We start from the raw sequence: 19,965 nt of genomic DNA on the forward strand, positions 1-19,965 counted from the left end.
CACAACCACTGGAAAAGAACCAGCCAGCAACACGTTTGCAAATCGTTGTGAATAGCTCTGACACACACACACACACACACATAAATACGTACAGTAGCGCTGTGCATAAATTTGCATGTTCCACTTTGTCGTGCCTGAGGCGTTCAAGAGACGGACTACCATGTACAGTATTATCTCTGTTCAGATATGCCACTCGAAAGCTTGTTTCCTGGCTTAGTCATATCTGCTTTTCTCAAGGGATTCCATTTCAGGGCTCTTCAATTTATATTATGTATGCACCTCAGGCGATGTACACCATCTGGGAGAAACTATGACTCATCTGTCTACACGTAAAAATAGTTAGAGCTCATTATTTTCTGTTTAATGTGTTTTTTTTCTAACTAGTGAATTTATTTTTTTTCATTAAAAACAGTGAAAATCAAAACTACAATGTGGGTAAAAGATTTTAGAAGTAGTGTTTTAGTTTAAGTCTTCTGTAGTTGATTTGTATGTTTATTTTTTACTTGTTTTGACAGACTCTGGAGCATAATCAGCACCTCATTTGCGTATTTTTTCCCCCCATTGTTCTCTTTACTTTGTTTTAACGGACGCTCTTTCTGAGCTGTTGTCATTGCAAGCACCTCATTCACTGTAAGTACAGTTAGGAGTGTCCTCTTACAGCGGGGAGATGAAGAGGCGGCTGAGGATGGTTTGTTCATCCATCACACATGAGACGGCAGATTTGAATATATTTAAATCTTTCATATACTACATGTCTCTAAACTCCCTTCAAGTCTTTTCAAAACAACACACTCCTTTCCTGTCCTTGTAGATGTAACTGCCTGGATACAAGGGCGTAGGTTATGTTTTAACTTTGGTGGGGACATTTTTTGTCGGACGGCCAAAATAACTGTGTATGTGTACTTGCTCTCTATCGCTCGTTTCTCTTTCATGGGCACATGTGTGCAAACAAACACACATAAATAGCCTGACTCTGCAAAATGTTTACTGAACATGCACTGGCTGACTTGCCTGAAACTGGACTTGTATCATGATTTTCTTCCCTGATTTTTACATTTTATTTTATCGATAGACTACTTAACAATGAATCTGAGACCAAAGTTATTATTTAAAAATAACATATCATAGACTGTCACAATAAATGTGTAGAAACCTGTAGGTAACGTGCTGCTCTGTATCTTGCTGCTTAAAGGTTTTCAAACCTCACCTGTCCTTCTTTCAGTTCGTGGATTTTGGCAACACAACTCAAGAGTTTCATGACAGAGCCACAGTGATGCTCAAACCTCTCTAAATCGTCTCAAAAACTTTTATTTGTATTATTTTTCATTCAGCTCCTGAACTTATGGTGAGATATTTCACTATGACATCATAGCTCACCTGTCTGTGTGTCTCTGTGCTGCTCAGGCTGCTGCTGACAGGATTTTCATAATAAAATGATGCCCGACAGTCACAAACAGATCAATTGGACAAGCTGTGGCTAATTTATCCACTCATGGAAAAGGGGAGAGATGACATTAAATAGTAAATATTCTTCACACTAATTTAAAAGATTCATGTTTGATTACAGAACGTTCTTATTAACTAAGCTCAGCTGTTGCTGACACTGTGGTTCTTTAAAAAGAACCAGATGTCTTCATTTGCTTTTGGGAGGAATTTTCACCAACAGTAATAAAGTTGTTTAATTAAAGAGCATGTCTGAGCAACAATCACTAATTAGCTAACAACACCTAATGCCTGGAATTAAACATAATATCAAATGATCTTCATTTTGTCCAGTGAAGTCGTTATCACTTCTGTGACGTTTGGAACGTTTAAACTATAAATACTAACCACCTCACCGTCTCCCTTACTGCTGCTGCTGCTTGTCCACAATGTGTACAGCTTGAAGTTGAGGGTTGCCAGATCATTAGGTCCACTGTCCCCCATATCCTGCTCGTTCACTCTTTATCATAATAGCACACTTTTTTGCAGAAAATACACAAACCTGGCAAGATTCTACCGTTAACATTACATGGAGTTAAAGCAGCTAGATTGTTTGAGATCAGTAAAAATAATGGTCTGGACATGTCCTTGATACCCAAATCTACACCCATGCCTGGATGTATTCATTTTTCTTACACCATCCTTCCTTCTCTCTCTCTCTCTCTCACTGTCCAGATGAAAAAGAGAAAGCCAAGACCAACTTAGAGGAGCTGCAAATCAAAAAAGTGAAGAAGAAAAAGAAGAAGAAACACAAAGAGGGGGAGAAGCACAAACGAGTGAAGATGTACCACCGCTCCTGCCAAACCATTTGCGCTGGCCTGCTTCTCCTCCCGTCTTCCTCCCCGCCCCCCACCTCTTCATCATCTTCATCCTCCAATCCCGCACAGAACTCCTCCCCGTCTCCCTTTAAGTCCCCGCTACCTGTTTACCCTCCACCTAACAACAAAACTGCACATCTGCCCTCCTCCGCTCCTCTTGCCTCAAAATCCCTCTTTAACTCCTCTCTACCTGACTCTCTCAACTCTCCATCGTCCTCCATCAAGACCCCGCAACCTTCGCCAACCAAACACCTGCCGCAGTGCACCTATCCTGGCATGTCGGGCCTGGAGTTTGCCCCCTACATCCACATAGAGAACCAGCCGAACGGAGGGGCACTGGTGGCCCACGCCTACATGTCCCAGCTCTCCTCTCTCTCCATGGGCCAGAGGCAGAGGTTTGCCCAGGAGTTTGTCACCTTGGCGTTCAGCGAGGACTCATCCCAGGTACAGCATACTGTAGCTTTTGATCAGATTGATTGATGGATGTTGAGTTCAATGCATTCCCACACTGTTAACCCAATATTAATTATTAAATCTGAAAGTCACTACTCTGCTCTTATACTGTAGTTTTGTTGCTACATTTCTTTTTTTACTGACTGTGTTTTCCAGGCGTCGCATTATGTCATGGGAATTGTTCACGGGGAAGCTAGCTACCTGCCCGACTTCTTGGACTACTTCTCAGCCAAGTTTCCATCAACTCCAGTCAAAATGGAAATACTGGCAAAAAAGGACATAGAAACCACCACGATGGCTAATTTCTACTCTCAGGTTCGTCACCCACACCCACACACACACACACACACACACACACACACACAGGGGAACGTCAATTAGATGGTAAAAACAGCATGTGGGTGGGTGAGATAAACACAATGTTGTTTTGTAAGCTGACATATCACAGATTTACACATTTTTTTGTTTTTCAATTCAATTCTGTAGCTGTAGATGCAGAGAGCAGATGGTGAGCTTTCAGAGATGAAAAATTTAAAGAAAAGTCTTTTAGTCCAAAATAGCAAAGGCCTAGTTTGTCTTTTAGTTTCTGTCCTCTACATATGTCATCTGTTTGGCTTAATATCAGCTTTTTACAAAACTGTCAATGAACACAGTACCAACTGAGAAACCGTCATACCGCAGCCTTTTTCCTGGTAGATTTATGTGATTCATGCGAAGGGAGGTTGTTATGTTTTCGGGTTGTCCGTCTGTCCCGTTCTTGTGAACGCGATATCTGAGGAACGCCTTTAGGAAATTTCTTCAAACTTGGCACAAACGTCCACTTTTGAATTGATTAGACTTTGGTGGTCAAAGGTCACTGTAGACTCACAAAACAGGCTTTTGGCCATAACTCTAGAATTCATAAACAAATTACGACAAAGTTTCACACAAATATCTAATAGGATAAAATGATGAAGTGATGACATTGACATTCTACAAATACAACTGTCGTTTTCTTTACCACACACACACACACACACACACCTGAGTTTCTGCTTGAAACGTGTCATGTTGTTTTAACCATCATAGTTATTGAGTGGAGTTTGGCTTTGTAGTTCTGTGTCTGTTAGGTTGTTTTGTGCATTTTACAAATTCAGATTAGTAATGTTGCACCCATGTGTGTCTTCACACTTGTGTAAATGCAAGTTTTCAGAAAGATTTTACTTAAAAGATATTAAGCTGGTGTGTGATTTCTCAATTTATTATTATTGTACAACATTGGAACAGAAGGAGTATTTGCTTATGAAAGGCTTGGCTTGACCTCTGGGGAAATATTTTGCACATGTAAGAAAAATGTAATGTCAGTGACCAGCTTTTATCTCTACAAGACACACATATACTGCATTTCACAAGCATTTATGTAAATAAATTGTCTTCTGGATATGTGTGCAAACAGTTACATAGCAGAGTGAGTGAATATGTGAGTAAAGCCAGGCCTGTTTGTGTCTCTCTGTACTGTCCATACGTGTGTTTGTGTGTATGCATGAGCTCATAAACGTTGATAGTTGATAGTTTGAAGGTTGAGTGAGGATAAGAAACCCCTGGGTGGATAGAGAGAAGGATGGATCAGGGTTCATGTTGAGGGAGAGGACGAAGGGATGTTGGGAGATGGAGAGCAATCAACTGAAGGAAAAGACTGCTCCGCGTGGATGAAAAAGTTGCACTGTTGTAGTTTTAACCATCTGTTAGGAGCATCTGCCTCCATCTGTCCAGAGTTAAACAGCTTTTGCCATTTATATACTTTATAAGGATGTCTGGTTTAATGCAACAATGGCAGAATTATTTGCAGTGCACAAGTGGCCACTGCTCTCACTCCAGTGCCACTTCATCTATTAAGTTAGTTAAATGACAGGAAAAAGGAAGCAAGAGGTCCTTTAAGAGAGAAACATACCATTGGAGAGAAGGAGTGCGAGCAAAAAGTATAAGATGGTAAGGAAGCAAGAGGCTAAATAAGGGAAAAAAAAGAAGCAGAGAAAAGAGAAAAATAAATTGATGTGTATATATATATATAAAAAAAGAAAGTGACGGAAAAGTTAACAAGAGGATGGGAAAGAGGGAAGTGAAGTTACATAGACTGTGGGAGATGATTAGCAGCAGCCTGCTCTACATACTACACAGTGTTTAGAGGCCAAATGGAAAAGCCAAGAAATGTGTGTGTTTAGTTGGTGGTGTCTGTCTAGATTGTCTCCTCTGAACACAGTGACACAGCTAGAGCTCTTCATTTCGAGTTGTCCCATGTCTATAGTTCGCTAATGAAAAGCCTTTTGTTGCCTCAAACGTCCTGAGTGGCTTTGTATTGAGATACTGTCTGCTTTTTTCAGCGTGAGTGCAGGCAACCAGCTACGACATTGTCTGTGTGTGTGCGTGTGTGTGTGTGTGTGTGTGTGTGTGTGTGTGTGTGTGCGTGTGTGTGTGTGTGTGGTACCACAGGGGGTAAAGCATTTTATGCTTTCTATCACTCTCCTTCTGGCTATTTTTTTCTTTTTTCCTATCATGAAATATTTATAATGTTATTCTGTTTATTTCTTTCTGCTTCGGCCAGTTTCTGCGTCAACCAACAAAAAGATCCTTGATCTCTGCGTGTGTTTGAATATATTAAATCCAGATAATGAATGAGCGAGTGAAACATCTGAAATGTTCTTTGTCTGTAAATTAAGTTTTCTCTGCAAACCTGTCTCCTGAGCTGTCCCTTTAAGAGTAGTGTTCCTTGCAGGGCTAACGTCATTGTCCACTGGTCTTGTTAATTTTTTTTTTTTTCTTCCCTCCTAGCTTTCAGCAGTGACCTTGGGAGCTAGACATACAGTCTACACACACACACACAGATGTGATATATGTACACAGGCACAGGTGTACACACACACACACACACACACACACACACACACACAGATGAATGATTTTTCTTAGACTTTTTTCTCTACCTTTCTTTCTCTCTCTCTCCATCTTTTTGTGTCTCTCTCCCTCCCTCTGTGTTGCTCGCTCTCTCTCTTTCTCTTTTTTTATGCCTCGGCTCTTTATGTTTCTGCTCTGTTGTTTGCTTCTCTGTTCCAGTCACAGAAAAACAGGACGGCTGATTTTGTTTTTGTAGTGTGTGTGTGTGTATGTGTGTATGTGTGTACAAAGGGGGAGGAAAACATTTGAAACTGCTTGCAATCATCTTTTTTTTTTTTGATATGTCAGTTTGTGTGCGGTCATTCTCCCCTATAGATTTTCTTAGTTCAACCTTTAGCATTCAATTCCATATGTGGGCTCCTGGAGTGTGAGACACAACCGCCTACGCACCTCTCCATGTGTATCTAGCATATTGTAATTCATAATGAGCAGTGTGTGTTTTTGATGATCAAAATATCACTGCAGGCATCAAAGTTGCTTTGCTGCTGTTCAGTCTGTGTCTGTATTTTGTATTCAGTACCTGACTGAAGGCGTTTTCAGCGGTGGTTAGGATTATGGAAGATTACAGCACTCCATTTTCTCAGGGCAAACGCAGCCTGGCAGTCAATACATGATATGCTTAGACAGTGAGGTAATTTGGTCATTTCCTGTTTAGTCAATGGTTTTAATAATGTAGTTATGACATGAGGAGGTGAATACAAGGCTAAAGAATAGATGGTGGCTTTTTAGTGTTTTATTAATCTCTGATCACATTGTGCTCATTCGCACGCTTTCACAGCTGTGTTATTCATTCACAACAATACCCCGCATGTAAACTACCATGCTGCTTTTATTAAAGGGGACATATTGTGCTTTTTGTGACTTTCTGTTATTTTTATGGTTTTATGATGTTGGACCTCAATGTTAAACATGTCAAAGGTCTAAAACCCTGCAAGTAAAAAGCCAGGGCTTCAGTCTGCCCTGAACGCTTTGTTTACAAAGTTACCTCTACTTCCTCCACGTGGTGACGTCAGATTGTTCGCACATGCCCACATACTTTTCGTAGCCTTTGTTGCTAACATTGTTCTGTGGGTTGTTTGTGTTGTCCTCCCACATATTTCAGATCAGATACGGGTTTGAAGATGTACAGATGTATTTGAGAAGTTTCCATTCAAGCTGGCCAATCAGAAAAGAGTAGGGAGGCATTAAAGAGACAGGAGCCAACAGCCTGCTTCAGACAGATGCTTTAAATCATGCAAATATATTCCAGTAGAGCCCCAGATTAAAAATATAGACCTTGAAATATATATAGACCATACAAAACAGTCCCAGTCTGCATCATCTCACATTGCAGCTTTTAAACCACATTTAAGCTTTGCCACAGTCCTGGTACGAAGTGAAATGAATTAATCGAGGAACAATAAAAGTGGAAAGCAACAATTACATCGCTTTTAATGCAAAATGTGCTTGTGCATTCACGTGGCTCTCTTTGTTGGCAAGCTGAGAGAGAGATTATGTAAGAAAAAAGTGTGTGTGATTGTGTTTGAGGCACCAGTCAGCAGCCAGAAGCTTTTGTTGTGACGCATGCACAGTAATAGACTAATAGACTTAGTACCCTGGAGAAGAAGAAAGAGAGACACAGAGAGGCAGGAAAGAGAAAAACGAAGCAGACAAACATTCAGGGGTTGAGAAGAGGTCAGATGATATGAACTCAACTAGAAAAAGTGAAGGATGAGTTGACGCAAGGAAGGAAACTCGTTATAGAATAAACAAGTGGGTACACTGGGTGAACCAGAGACGGAAAGGAGAGGAAGAAAGCGAGAATCTTGATCTAATAGACTTCCCATGAGGGACATGATGTGTATTATGAGAGAAGGAGGCAGAGGAGGAGATGGAGAGCCTGACAGAGACAAGAGAAAAATAGATAATGTGAGCAAGTGGAAAGTGAGAGAGGGTGTGAGATGATCTGTTAATAATATACTGCTTTTAGTCAAAGAGTGACAGCAAGGGAGAGATGACAGTAATGATAATTATATATAATAATATCGGCTTTTAAATCTGAATTTGTGGACTTGGAATACCAAATGAGATGCAGTAAATTTAGAGGATATTACAGGGTTTAGAGAGGAGCGGATTTGCCTTTTTTTTTTTTTTCATTGTTTGACTTTTGCAACAGTATGACTTCCCTTTTTTAAAAATAACTAGTGCAGTGCCTGTCCAGAATGGGCTGATTTCTTGGCCTCCAGCTGCTACTTCATTGCATAGAAAAATGAATACAGTTGATGTGAGGTGTGAATGAGTATATACATCAACAACATGAAAGAAACTAACATTCTATTATACACAGATGTTATAAATAATAAGTACTCTAATAGTATAAATGTTCTTTTGTCATTCCAAGTAAAATAAGGGCTGCATTTAAAAATAAAATAATGTGCATCCTAAAATAAAGTGATCATAATAAAGATCATATTGGGTTCTTAGATTGTTTATTTTCTGTGCCTTCAGATCTGTTTTGAGTGGGTATGTGGGTATTGCCACGGTCTCGGAACATTTGAGACAAACTGGTTTTGAACTACCTGTGGGAAGTATTTGTTCCGTTTTACATGCGTAGCTACAGTCATTGTGTATTGGGCTCTCAGTGCTTCCAAAACATGGGTGACCTACACTCAACCATGTACCTGAACACCACCTGTGTAGTCGCTCGCTTCTGATCTGCTAAACGTGCTGCTAACACTTCGCTTTCTGTCTAGACATGGAGTAAGAGTGTCCATTCTAGATTAAAAGCTCTGTTTACTGTCTACTTTTCTCTTTTTTAGAGCATTTTTTGTCTGACTCGTGTCACACCTCGCCTCTGCTCTCTCCCTGACATGCTGGAGTCAGTCAGCAGAGCCCTGAAGCTCCACCCTGCCCCTGCATAGAGCTAAGTGGCTCGCTAAGCGCTGGTTTATTCAAAGTTTATTAATATTTAACATGTCGCGTGTCCAAATTGCACCAAATTCGACACTGCACTCCCTCGCGTCCTCTGCAACACACCCGCCAAGTGTGAAGTCGATCGGATGAACGGTTGTGGAGATAAACGGTACAGAAAGAGAGACAGACGGACGGATACAGAGAAAAACCTTCCTTCAGTAATGAGAAGCTTATTATGACAAGCTCAGCAGTAAAAGAAACAATTAAATATGATGTCAGTCATTTGTTGTCACACATTTCCCCATTCGGTGTGTTCGCAGGCACGTACACAGGCAAGGAAGGACTGGAGCATCTTCAGCAGTACCGCTCAGAGGAAGTCTGTCACATTTCCTGTTTCCTTCTGTTTGCTTTCACTTATTTTAGACGAGCAGTGTCTGTGTGTGTGTGTGTGTGTGTGTGTGTGTGTGTGTGTGTGTGTACGTGCGAGTGAATCACAGACTGTTAAATTTATCCAATTATTTGAAGCAGAGGTAGTGTTTCCTAATACTCCTCCTGTGATAGTGAGCCTGCTCTCTTTGCAGACAGCGCGGGGGTTATTCTGCTGTTAAATTATGCATTTGTGAACACGCACACGCGCACACACACACACACACGCACGTACGCAGGCGCAGAAAATAGACACTCAAAAAGCACAAAGAGTTATAAGTATGCAGAATGATGGATGCATACACTCACAAATACACACACTGGCTGCGAAAAAATGTGGATGCACACAAATACTTGTAAGCATGGAGGAATCCATGTGCACACACACACACACAATACACACATTTTTCTCCCAGTATCTAGGTCATTGACTCTGAGACTGTTTAAAATTGTGTTGTGTGGATATGTGATGTGTTTATGGGCGTTGAGTATTTCCAGCTTTTAGTCATCATCATCATCTTATGACGATATTACACAGTGTTGAGCACAGATGCAGTGAAATGAAGTGAAGAAACACACACACACGCAGCCAAACGGCTTGGCCTGTTAATGCATAATAATTGATTTAATTTCTTTATTTATGGCAGGTTAGCTGAACTCTAACAGGCAGTTGTTTGATGTGTGTATTTAGACAAATTTACTGGTTAAGTAGAGATGAAACAATTGATTAATTGATAAACATAAAACCTGAGTTTATTTATAGTGCAACATCACCCAAGTTGAATTAGATCAATAGACACAAAATGGAATAAAAACAACAAACAAAAAAGTAAAGGCACCGTATGCATGCATAGAAACACAACTGATCAACAGAGAGTAAATATGTAACCATTGTGATGATCAATTAATCGTTCATGTCAATTAATCACGTAACAGTGATAAATATTTGCTTACCAATGTGAGAATATGCTGCTTTTCTCACTTTTATATCATTTTAACTTGAATATTTTGGGTTTTGGACTGTTGGTCAGATTGAGTAAGACTTTTGAAGTTTTCAGAACTTGTGATTGGCATATAACAAAACATTTATTAATCAAAAAATCAATATTGAAACTTGTTAGTTTTAGCTGTACAATAAACATGTTCAGGAACTTACAGTATTTAACGGCTTTTTTAACAAAACACATTACTGCTGACAAAACACTCATTGACTTTTTAGGGGATCAACTCTTTGTCCTTTAACCGCCACGTCTGACCCGTTATGAGTGTTCTAACCTATGTGAGTGTGTGATTGACTGCTTGATCCACCAATAGCACATCATTATTTCATCAGTAAAACACATTCTACATAAAAATAAATGTGAATAAATGTCAATTGTCAGTGACTAAAGCTGATTATGAATGACTTGATGCCGTCTGTGGTGATAAGTTGCCTCAACTTTGTTGAAATTATTTTGATCTCAACCTTTTAAAAAACATTTTATTGTAATTGACCCCCAATACACAAGTTTTTATGGTCAATCTCTATTAATTATCCTGCCTATATGAATAACCAGGCTACCGGACCAATAACATTTCCTTATTAACAGCATCATCCTGCAGGAAATGATGCAACATACACACACACACACACATACATCCATATACTTGCCTGTGAGCAGCTGTTTGGGGATTTAATGCCTTGCTCAAAGACGCACCTGGGAGCTGTCAAGCACCTTCCATTTCAGTCTTTTTCCAGTTCATAGTTTCCGTCTTCATTACTCCTTCATTACTCCTCCTCCCTCATCTGTCTTCTTCCCTCCCTGTAACACTCTCCTCCTCCCCTCTACTTGTCTCTTTAACATCTCCTGCCTTTCAATTATTCTTGATTATTCTTAATCTGTCACATCTCTACCTCACCCTTTTCTTCTGTCCTTGATCTCTAGTTTACCCTCCAAAAAAATGTTATTTGCATTTTCACCTTATTCTCTGCACACTCCCCTTTTGAGTTATTTCCCTCTCTCCTTTCTGTTTTTTTTCTCTTTCCCAGCTTGTCCTCCTAAACTTTTTTCCCTCCTTTTCTTACCAATTTTGTCCATCTGTCACTCGTTCCCTCTCTTCCCCTTTTCCTCTTTCTCTCCTGTGTTATCCTCGCTCTCTCTCCTCCCTCTGGTCTGCCTTTTTTCCCCCTCTCTCTCTTTATCTCTGCCTTGTTGTCAAGTGGTGACTCACTAGAGGCGAGCAGCCAGTGATCTGGCCAACACACACACACACACACACACACACACACACACACATACACACACATCCTGGTCTGCCAAGAGTACAGCATGCAGGCCACATGCTGCACGTACTGCGCACACATACACACACATACACACACACACTAACACAAAGATACTGTTGAGAGCCAAGAGTATGGGAGATGGGTTAGACAAGTAAAGAGCAGCAAACAGTCTGAGTCACACTGGTGGAGCAGAAACATCAAATGAGAACGCCACAACACACACACACACACACACACACACAGACAGTCTATTTTGACACCCAATAATGATTTCCAAGTTCCATGTATATTTTTAGTTTTGCAGTGTCTTAGTTTCGTGTTCCCCTGAGTCTCATTGTGAGCACACGGTATTCTACAGAGAGTATATATCATATTATATCATTGATAGTTTACACTGCAACTTATTAGTCAAGGCTGTAATGGTGCATATACAATATAACAACCTCATGTAACTCAAAGTTTTATAAGGAACAACTATTTTTTCATGAAATGCACTTGTAAAGGGCATCCAGGTGGAAACTTCTAATCTTAATAAACCTATTATCTTAACTTATCCTTTATTTATATCCATCATTAGTAGCATCTTGTACCATTTTATACCAATAATGAAAATGCAGACATCATTTTATCAGATAACATCTCATATTTTGCCACAGTGACACTTTGGCCAGTCAGTGGTTCCCAATCTGGGAGGTTGGAAGAGGAAACTCTGCTGCACCAAATTAACTCTTTTTTTCTGATTTACTAAAGAAATTTCCCTCCATAAATTACTCAAAAACAAGAAAGAATCAGTAAACAAATGCAACCTCTCAAGAGGAGTCATAAGCAGATCTTGATCACCAAGAGGGGTTCATCACCACCAGGGGGCAATTAAACCAGAACATGCTATCCCTCTCACAACAGTATATCTAATATTTTGGAGATTCTTGCATGATTTGTTGTCTCCTATTGTTTTTGGAGAGAGAGGACAGCTTTCTCTCACTGTGTTTGAGCTGTAGTGTGATAGTAGCTAAAGCAGAAGGAGTGCAGTCCTTTTGATGTATAATAATATAGTAAAGATTTACAAAAAGAACTGGACACCTGCACCTGTTGTCTGACTGAGTTACAGTAACATTATAATATCATTTAATTGTGTTATGTTTGTTTCTCTCGTGGTTGCTACAGGTGAAGAAAACGTACAGTCACGGTACATACAGAGCCGGGGCAATGAGACAGATCAGCCTGGTGGGAGCCGTGGACGAGGAGGTCGGGAATTATTTCCCAGAATTCCTAAGCATGCTGGAGGAGTCACCCTTCCTGAAGGTGAGTCAGAGATGATGCAGAGGACTGGAATGAATGGCAATAATGCTAAACGGCGACAGAATGGGTGTGTGGACAATGAACGGAAAGGTGACGGTATTCTATAGGCACGTAAGATTCAGAAAGCTTTTTTCTTTCATTGCATGGATGAAGAAGATAAACTACTGTATTTTATATTTAGCACATTAATTGGAATAAACGTGGAGGCCACAACTTATAAAATGTTTCTGTGCTGTGAGGATAAAGCTTTAGTTGTTCTGTGGTAGACATGAAAGTGCAACAGCAGAACCTGTCTGCCAAGGCTTTATTACATCTGCCAGAGCACAAAGAGACATCTTCAAATGTCTTATTTTGTTGGACGTACAGTCCAAAACCCAAAAATATTAAATTAACTATAACGTAAGACCACGAAAAGCAGCAAATTCTCATATTTAAGAACCAGGAACCATCAAATTTTTGTCATTTTTACTTAAAGAGTTTTTCGATTATCAGAACAGTTGCAGATTCATTTACTTTGGATCAACTAATCGATTAATTACTGCAGCTCTTAAAGTAGGCTTTAGTTTCTCCAGTTACAATTTACATGTTTATACTCATAAATAGTCTATTTGTTCTAAAATGCTGCTTAATGCAGTTATAAACTGCCAAAGTATGCTGATTCGTTTACACCACTGACTGTTCAGAAATATCACAAGCTGAACAGATGGAGAGATGGTGGCAGACACTTAACATCAACGATGCAGCTAATATTCTCAGTGGAGGCTGGCAAACGAGCCATTAAATGTCACAACAATGTGACGGAGCTTCCAGCTTCAGTTTGAGAAGTTGCTTCTCTTTTTAAATGTCAGTGCAGGGACAAGCCACCAAAATACTGTGTTTACTGTCCCTGAAATGCAGGAGTGACACGCTTTCTGCTTGCTATTTTATGTTGACACTTCAAATCTCCTGCATGCAGTGTGGAGGAGTGGCGTCATATGCTGAATATCAAAAGGCCCACATCCTCTGGCGCTTCCTATCTGTCGAGGGCTTTGGCTCTGATTCGGAACCCTCTGAAAAAAATCTCGGGTGCCGGTGACAAGTTTTGCTAGAGGGGCCGTTTTCTGTTCAGCTCAGCTCTGGAATAGAAATAAGATTTTCATGGACAACTGACACAGTGAGAAATTGACAAACATACAGTCCTTTGTTTATATTCCCTTATGTCCTCATTTTCTCTTTTTCTGTCTGGCTGCAGCGGACTCTTCCATGGGGAACGTTCTCCAGTCTGAGGCTGATGGATCCCACAGAGAGTGACGATGGTCCCATAATGTGGGTCAGGCCAGGAGAGCAGATGATACCTGTAGCTGATATACCCAAGTCCCCTTTTAAAAGAAAGCGGTGAGTCCAGCAGAGTTTACTGCACATTAGAGCTGCAACTGATTATTTTCATTACCTCAATTAATCGTTTTGACCATAAAATGTCAGAAAATGGTGAAAAATGCCATTTATAATTTCCCAGAATCAAAGTCGACATCTTCATATGTCTAAAAAAAAGTCTAAAACATAATAATCAGTTGTGTGACAAAGAAAATCATTAAATCATCACATTTGAGAGGCTGAAACCAGCTAATGTTCAGTATTTTTTGCTTAAAATTGACTAAAACGATCATCAAAGTCATTACAGCTCTACTGCACATTACATAAATACAGTCACAAATGAAGCCAGACAATATTGTACACACTACAATGAGACAGAGAAAGAATTAGCAGGGATGTTGTTTGTACTGGCTACAAATCTCAGTGGTGTGTGTAACTTACTGAGCGTGCTTTCCTCTGTACTCTCTGCACAGCCCATGAGGACCTATTTAAAAAGGGGAAAAAACAGTAGCAAAACACACTCACACATTTGAAGCAGCAGCTCTGTAGCAGCATGAAGCTTTGTTGTAGCTGAGCAGAGCCGGATGAAGCAATTACACCCTCTCTGTTTGTCTCTGTCACGGTGTCATTGTTGCTTACACACAAGCTCACACGCATACACACACACACACACAAAAACACATGATTTCTGCGAGTGAAACCATGAGAGAGAGAGAGAGTGAGATAAAAGTGAATGTGTGTGTGTGTGTTTGTGTGTGATGCGAGAGGCATGTGGCTCACCACTTAGATGAGATCATCGTTATGTTAATAGAGTCGACATCAGACGCTACTTCACATGGCAGCCAGCCAAACACGGGACGACACACCACACACATTCCTTCTGTGCATCATTTATTTCTCTCTTATCCCTCGTTGATTGGATTTTTGTAATTCGCCCTCGAATTATTTACTCAGCCAGACTTTTCTTTGTTGGATAAAAAAAAGAAAAAAGGAAGTAATAAAGGAAACACACTCGCACATTTATACACGTTATGCTTTGGTTGGTGCAGGGCATCTAGACGGTGTTTGAAATGGTGGCTGTCAAGAAAAGTGTTTGCGTCTGTGTGAGTGTTATGTGTGTGCTGACTTGTCAGAAACACTTGTGCAACAGCTGGGGCTGAAAGAATCTGTTTTTATAGAGATACAAATGGATGGAGAGAGAGAAATAGAGAGGTGGTTCAACCATTCCCTCCTCTTCCTCTTTCATCTTCTCCTGTGTCTACAAAGCAAGGTGTACTTTTATCATAATTTCCCCCCTTTTTTTTCTCTCTCACATCGCTCTTCATTTCACTCCCCTCCTCCCAACTCTTTGTTCATTTTTTTCCCTTAACTTCGGCCTCCTTTCTCTGTCCTTGTCCCCTCTTCCCACCTCTAAATGTCCCTCTCTATTTCTCTCACAATCTGTCTTCTGTTTCCTCCTCTTGACCTCCCTCTTTCCTGCTTTGAGTTGATTTATTTGAGTTACTGGGGTGTTATTTTCAGGAAGTGTGTTTAAAGAAAGCACATAACTTAATTATGTCAAAGCAGTGCAAAGTGTTTTGTTTATGTGTGTCTGAAAATGTGTGTCGGAAAGAAACGCAGAAAGAGAGAAAGACTTGCTCTCGTTTGCAGCGAGACCTTGTCTGCAGATTCAACATGTGCCGTGTGGAAGGCTGCTTGTGTTTGGGGAACATCTCTTCACAGAGTTGCTTCTCTTTCTCGGTGGTTTCAGTGAAAAGGTCAAGCTGTTATGCATTTCTGACAGCACTGAGACTCTCAGTCTGAGAATTCAGCTTGATTATAGTGGTCAGACGATGAAAATAAACCAAAAATATTTCAGCTTTCAGCTATCGAGCGCCGTGCTTCCAGAGATTTACAATAATTGCATAGTAACAGCGGTAGCCTCGGCCAGCGCCAGGCCTGACGAAGAACATGCTGCTGTTGCACTGTTCAGATAAAAATTGCATGATGAGTGACGGCAGCAGCCGAGGTGAGTACATCGAGCCTCTGCTGGCTTTCAGTAAGATGTCAGACTCTAGTCTGGTCAGTAACAAAGTTTCCAAGTTTGTCTTGGTAAGAGCTAGAACTGAAATGATTAAAGGAGTCATCGATCAACAAAAAATTATCAGCAACAACTTTGATAGTAGATTAAGTTTTATCAAAGTCATTTTTTTGGCAGAAATGCCAAAAGCATTCTTTCCCAGCTACTTAAATGGGAATATTTGCAATTCTCAGGACTACAACACCATGTAAACAATCAAAATTATTAGTTTTCTAACACGGGATCCTAATTCTCTGCCGTAGGTGAAATAACATGACAAAATCAACTTTTCTTCTCCACAGTAAAATTGTTGCCTCCATAACTTCCATCTGCTTTAAGTCCATGAATCCCATCGGACTCGTGTTGTGGAGGTCAGCGTATTCAGGGTTTAAATCAAAGTCACGTGGGCAGCAATGGCTCGCACAGCTGCCTGCTCTCTCTATCGGAAATAACAGCTGAATAATGTCGAACTTGTGGTTTCGTTGTGAAAGCCCTGTTAGTTTTTGAATGATAGTAAACTGAATATCTTTGGGATTTGTTTTGTTTAGTCTCTGGATTGTTGGTTTGGCCAAAAGAAGATATTTGAAGATGTCATCTTGGGCTCTGGGGAATGTAATTTGCATGTTTACTCTTTTTTACAGACTAAACGATTAATCAGTAACATAGTTGGCAGACTAATCGACGGTGAAAATCATTAGTTGCAGCTCTAAGAGCATTAGCTCTGTGTGTGAGGTGTGAATATAAAGTACAGTACATCCTCTTCAGAAGCGTGCTGCAGCTTTAAGATGCACATTAACGGTGTTCGTCGTCAGAGAAGGTGGTTCCCTCCGTCTCTTGTTTCTCCTTTCCCTCCTCTCCACACTCCTTTTACAGCCTTATCCCTCCACACCCCACCTCTCTCCTTCTTTATCCCCTCTTTCCCTCCATCATCTCCTCTCCCTCCCTGCCACTCCTTTCCCCTCTCACCTATCCGTCTCGCTTTTCCTCTACCTCTCCTCCTCCTCCTCCTCCCCTCGTCTTCTTTGCCACTTTATTAGCCAATAAACGCACAGGAATCTCGCCTACTTGCAGCGCACAGTAACACTGTAGATACTGACACACACACACAGAGGATAGTGTAAGAGTTGCACGAGGTGGTAGACTTCAAATATCACTCTAGATGTGTACGTTTAGCATTCCTCCCTTTACACTCTCTCTTTTCACTGTTTCACTTACCAGCTTTCCTGGTTTTACATTTATTACTGTCAGCCTGCAGCCAGCTCACACACACACACACACACAGAGCTCAGTGTGTGTGTGTGTGTGTGTGTTTTCATTTCCCCCTACTCTGTACTATTTTCCTCAGCTTCTTTCTTCCTCTTCTACCGGCTCCTGCCTCTCTCTTCTTATCTCTGAATGAATGAATGCACAATTCAGTGTTCAGCTCGGGTAGTCTCGCTGCTGTTCTGTGTGTGTCTGTGTTACACTCTCGAAGGAATCTCTTGCAGACTCGGTGCGTGTGTGTCTATACTCTTGTTTTGAATCTGACTGCAGCTCCAGTGTGAGTCACTGATCCAGCAGTGAGCTGACTGCAGTACTTCTATTGTTTGACAACATGGCTCATTTTTATGCTTTTACTCCTCGGCTTTTCAGTCTGTACGCGTTAAGCCAAGTGTGTACTTGTGTGTTTACGCGCTCTCACACTGCTGTCTGTTTATTCTCTTTTTACTTTACACTATTTAAAATGCAACTTCTTTTTTTTTTTTTTTTTTTTTTTTTGACGCAAAGCCCGAGTGGTTTTCCAAGAGGATGTTACACATTTTAAATTGTTTCTCATTTTCCTGCTACCTTGCTATTTTGTGTTTTGACTTATAAATATTTAATCAATCACACAAGGAGAATAATCTTTGCCAACAGGAGACATGAAAAACATTAAATAAAGTGCACTGAAAGAAAAAATGGTGCTCTTAAAGGAGGAAAAGCTGAGGTAAAATTGGGATTACAACGGAAATTATGAGATTAGATTGGATTCGATTAGAAAAATTTATTGGCAACTTTCTTTTTTTGAAAAATATATTTTCTTTTCTTTTCTTTTCTTTTTTTATATAGCAGATGAAAGTGCAGACAGACCAGATATGGGGGTAGAGAGAGAGGGGTAAGACTTGCAAAGATCTGCAGCTGGAAGTGAACCGCGGATGTGGTTATGTGGTATGCATCTTAACAAACAGGCTACCAGGGCACCTCCATCAACTATTTTGATCATTGATAAAATTGTTTTTTTTTTTTAACTTTTTAAAGCGCCAATGCCAAAAATGATCTGGCCTCAGCCTCTAAAATGTGTGACACACAGTTTATTATAGTAAATTGAATAAGTTCTTGGATGAAAAACAAAACAAGCAATTTAAATATGTCGCCTCTGGAAAAATACAAAGACAAAATGATTAATCAATGAACCTAGAAAACAATCAGCAGATGAATTGATAATGAAAATAATTGTTAGTTGCAACTCTAATTGTGATATCTGCAGACAATAAATATGATTTCACAATGTGCTATAAAGCATTTAGTTAGATTAGCTGAAAATGCTAAAACATTCCCTGAATAGACTACTAGGATGTTTGATATTGTGTACACTGATGCATGTTTTCATCCTCTGCATCATAGCCTCCGTAACATCCTCTCTGTCATACTAACAGTGGCATCTGGATTGCATCAGTGGGCCAGTCAACCAAGATAACAAGAAAGCCAGCAGATAAAGCCTGCTGGATTTATTTTTCCACAACAGGCAGGAAAGAAAGAAATAAACAAAGACGGGAGAGTGAGCAGTCCGCTCACCTTTGCTCATGTTCTTCTTTATTCAGACAGCAGGGAAGCAGAGGTGAAAACGGGAGAAAAGCTCCTCTTCAAACTGTTTTTTATTTTTATTTTCACTCTAATGTTTCTCTGAAGAAGAAATCATTTCTGTCCTCTCGCAGCTCCACCAATGAGGTGAAGAACCTGCTTCAGTCTCTGCCCAGGACCAGCGAGCCCAGAGAGATGCTGTTTGAAGATCGGACTCGAGCCCACGCTGATCACATCGGTCAGGGTTTTGAACGTCAGACCACAGCAGCCGTCGGCGTGCTGAAGGCCGTTTGCTTCGGAGAAGGGTAGGCAGCAAAGCAACACATGATCCTCAGCACACACACACACACACACACACAAAATATTTACACAGCTTATTCACCAACAGTTATCATATAATCTTTCTCTCTCTCCTCCCTCCCTTCCTCTCTTGTTTTCAGCTCGGAGCCTCCTTGTGTAACCAAAGACGTCGTGTGTTTCCACGCCGCTGATTTCTCCTATGTAGTTCAAAGGCTGCAGTTGGACTTACATGAACCTCCTCTGTCTCAGGTGTTACATTACACACATGCGCACACACACACACACACACACACACACACACACAGGCGGCATAGCAATAAGCACCGCTCACACATTACATCACCTCCACAGCAGAATCATCTTTATAATGTTCCTAATTAGACAGAATTGTTTACTATCCAACACTTGGTTCGTTCATGTAAACTGATGTTGGCTGCTGCCACCTGGTGGAGCAAAGTTGAACTGCAGTAACATGTTATACATGTATGACTATAACAATAAGAAGTCTATGTGAATGCTTTCAGTACTCAATCTAGGTAATTACCAGTAATAATCCACATAAACAAAAGTAATTGTATCACTGCATCACTTATATTTTTTGCCCTTAATGTTCCCTCTGAAGCTCATACTTTTGGGTTTATAGCCTCAGCTTTTTATAGTAATATTTTAGTGATAGGTTGAAGAGTTGGTTTAACTTTTTCATGCCCTCCTTAACATGATGGTAGCAGGACAAGAAGGGAAACAAAGGCGCACACACCCGACCAGTGAAAGGGCCAGATTCATAGAAAGACAAACTTTCACTTAAATGTGACGTTTCAACCTCTCTGTGTTTAACTTCCTGTGACCTTCAGATTACAGAATATTAT

General features: G+C 40.4%; 1 protein-coding gene across 1 annotated transcript in view; it reads left to right on the forward strand.

The window, feature by feature from the left end:
* LOC121890587 (lysine-specific demethylase RSBN1L-like) overlaps positions 1 to 19,965 on the forward strand; it is a 37,461-nt gene that overhangs the window by 13,191 nt on the left and 4,305 nt on the right. Inside the window, exons 3-8 of the mRNA XM_042403008.1 lie at positions 2,158 to 2,744; positions 2,910 to 3,068; positions 12,433 to 12,570; positions 13,799 to 13,941; positions 18,934 to 19,104; positions 19,240 to 19,348. Of these exons, the coding sequence (XP_042258942.1) occupies positions 2,158 to 2,744; positions 2,910 to 3,068; positions 12,433 to 12,570; positions 13,799 to 13,941; positions 18,934 to 19,104; positions 19,240 to 19,348 (1,307 nt within the window). The remainder of the gene's footprint in view (positions 1 to 2,157; positions 2,745 to 2,909; positions 3,069 to 12,432; positions 12,571 to 13,798; positions 13,942 to 18,933; positions 19,105 to 19,239; positions 19,349 to 19,965) is intronic.

Source organism: Thunnus maccoyii, chromosome 23 (assembly GCF_910596095.1).
Source record: "Thunnus maccoyii chromosome 23, fThuMac1.1, whole genome shotgun sequence".
Lineage (NCBI taxonomy): Eukaryota > Metazoa > Chordata > Actinopteri > Scombriformes > Scombridae > Thunnus > Thunnus maccoyii.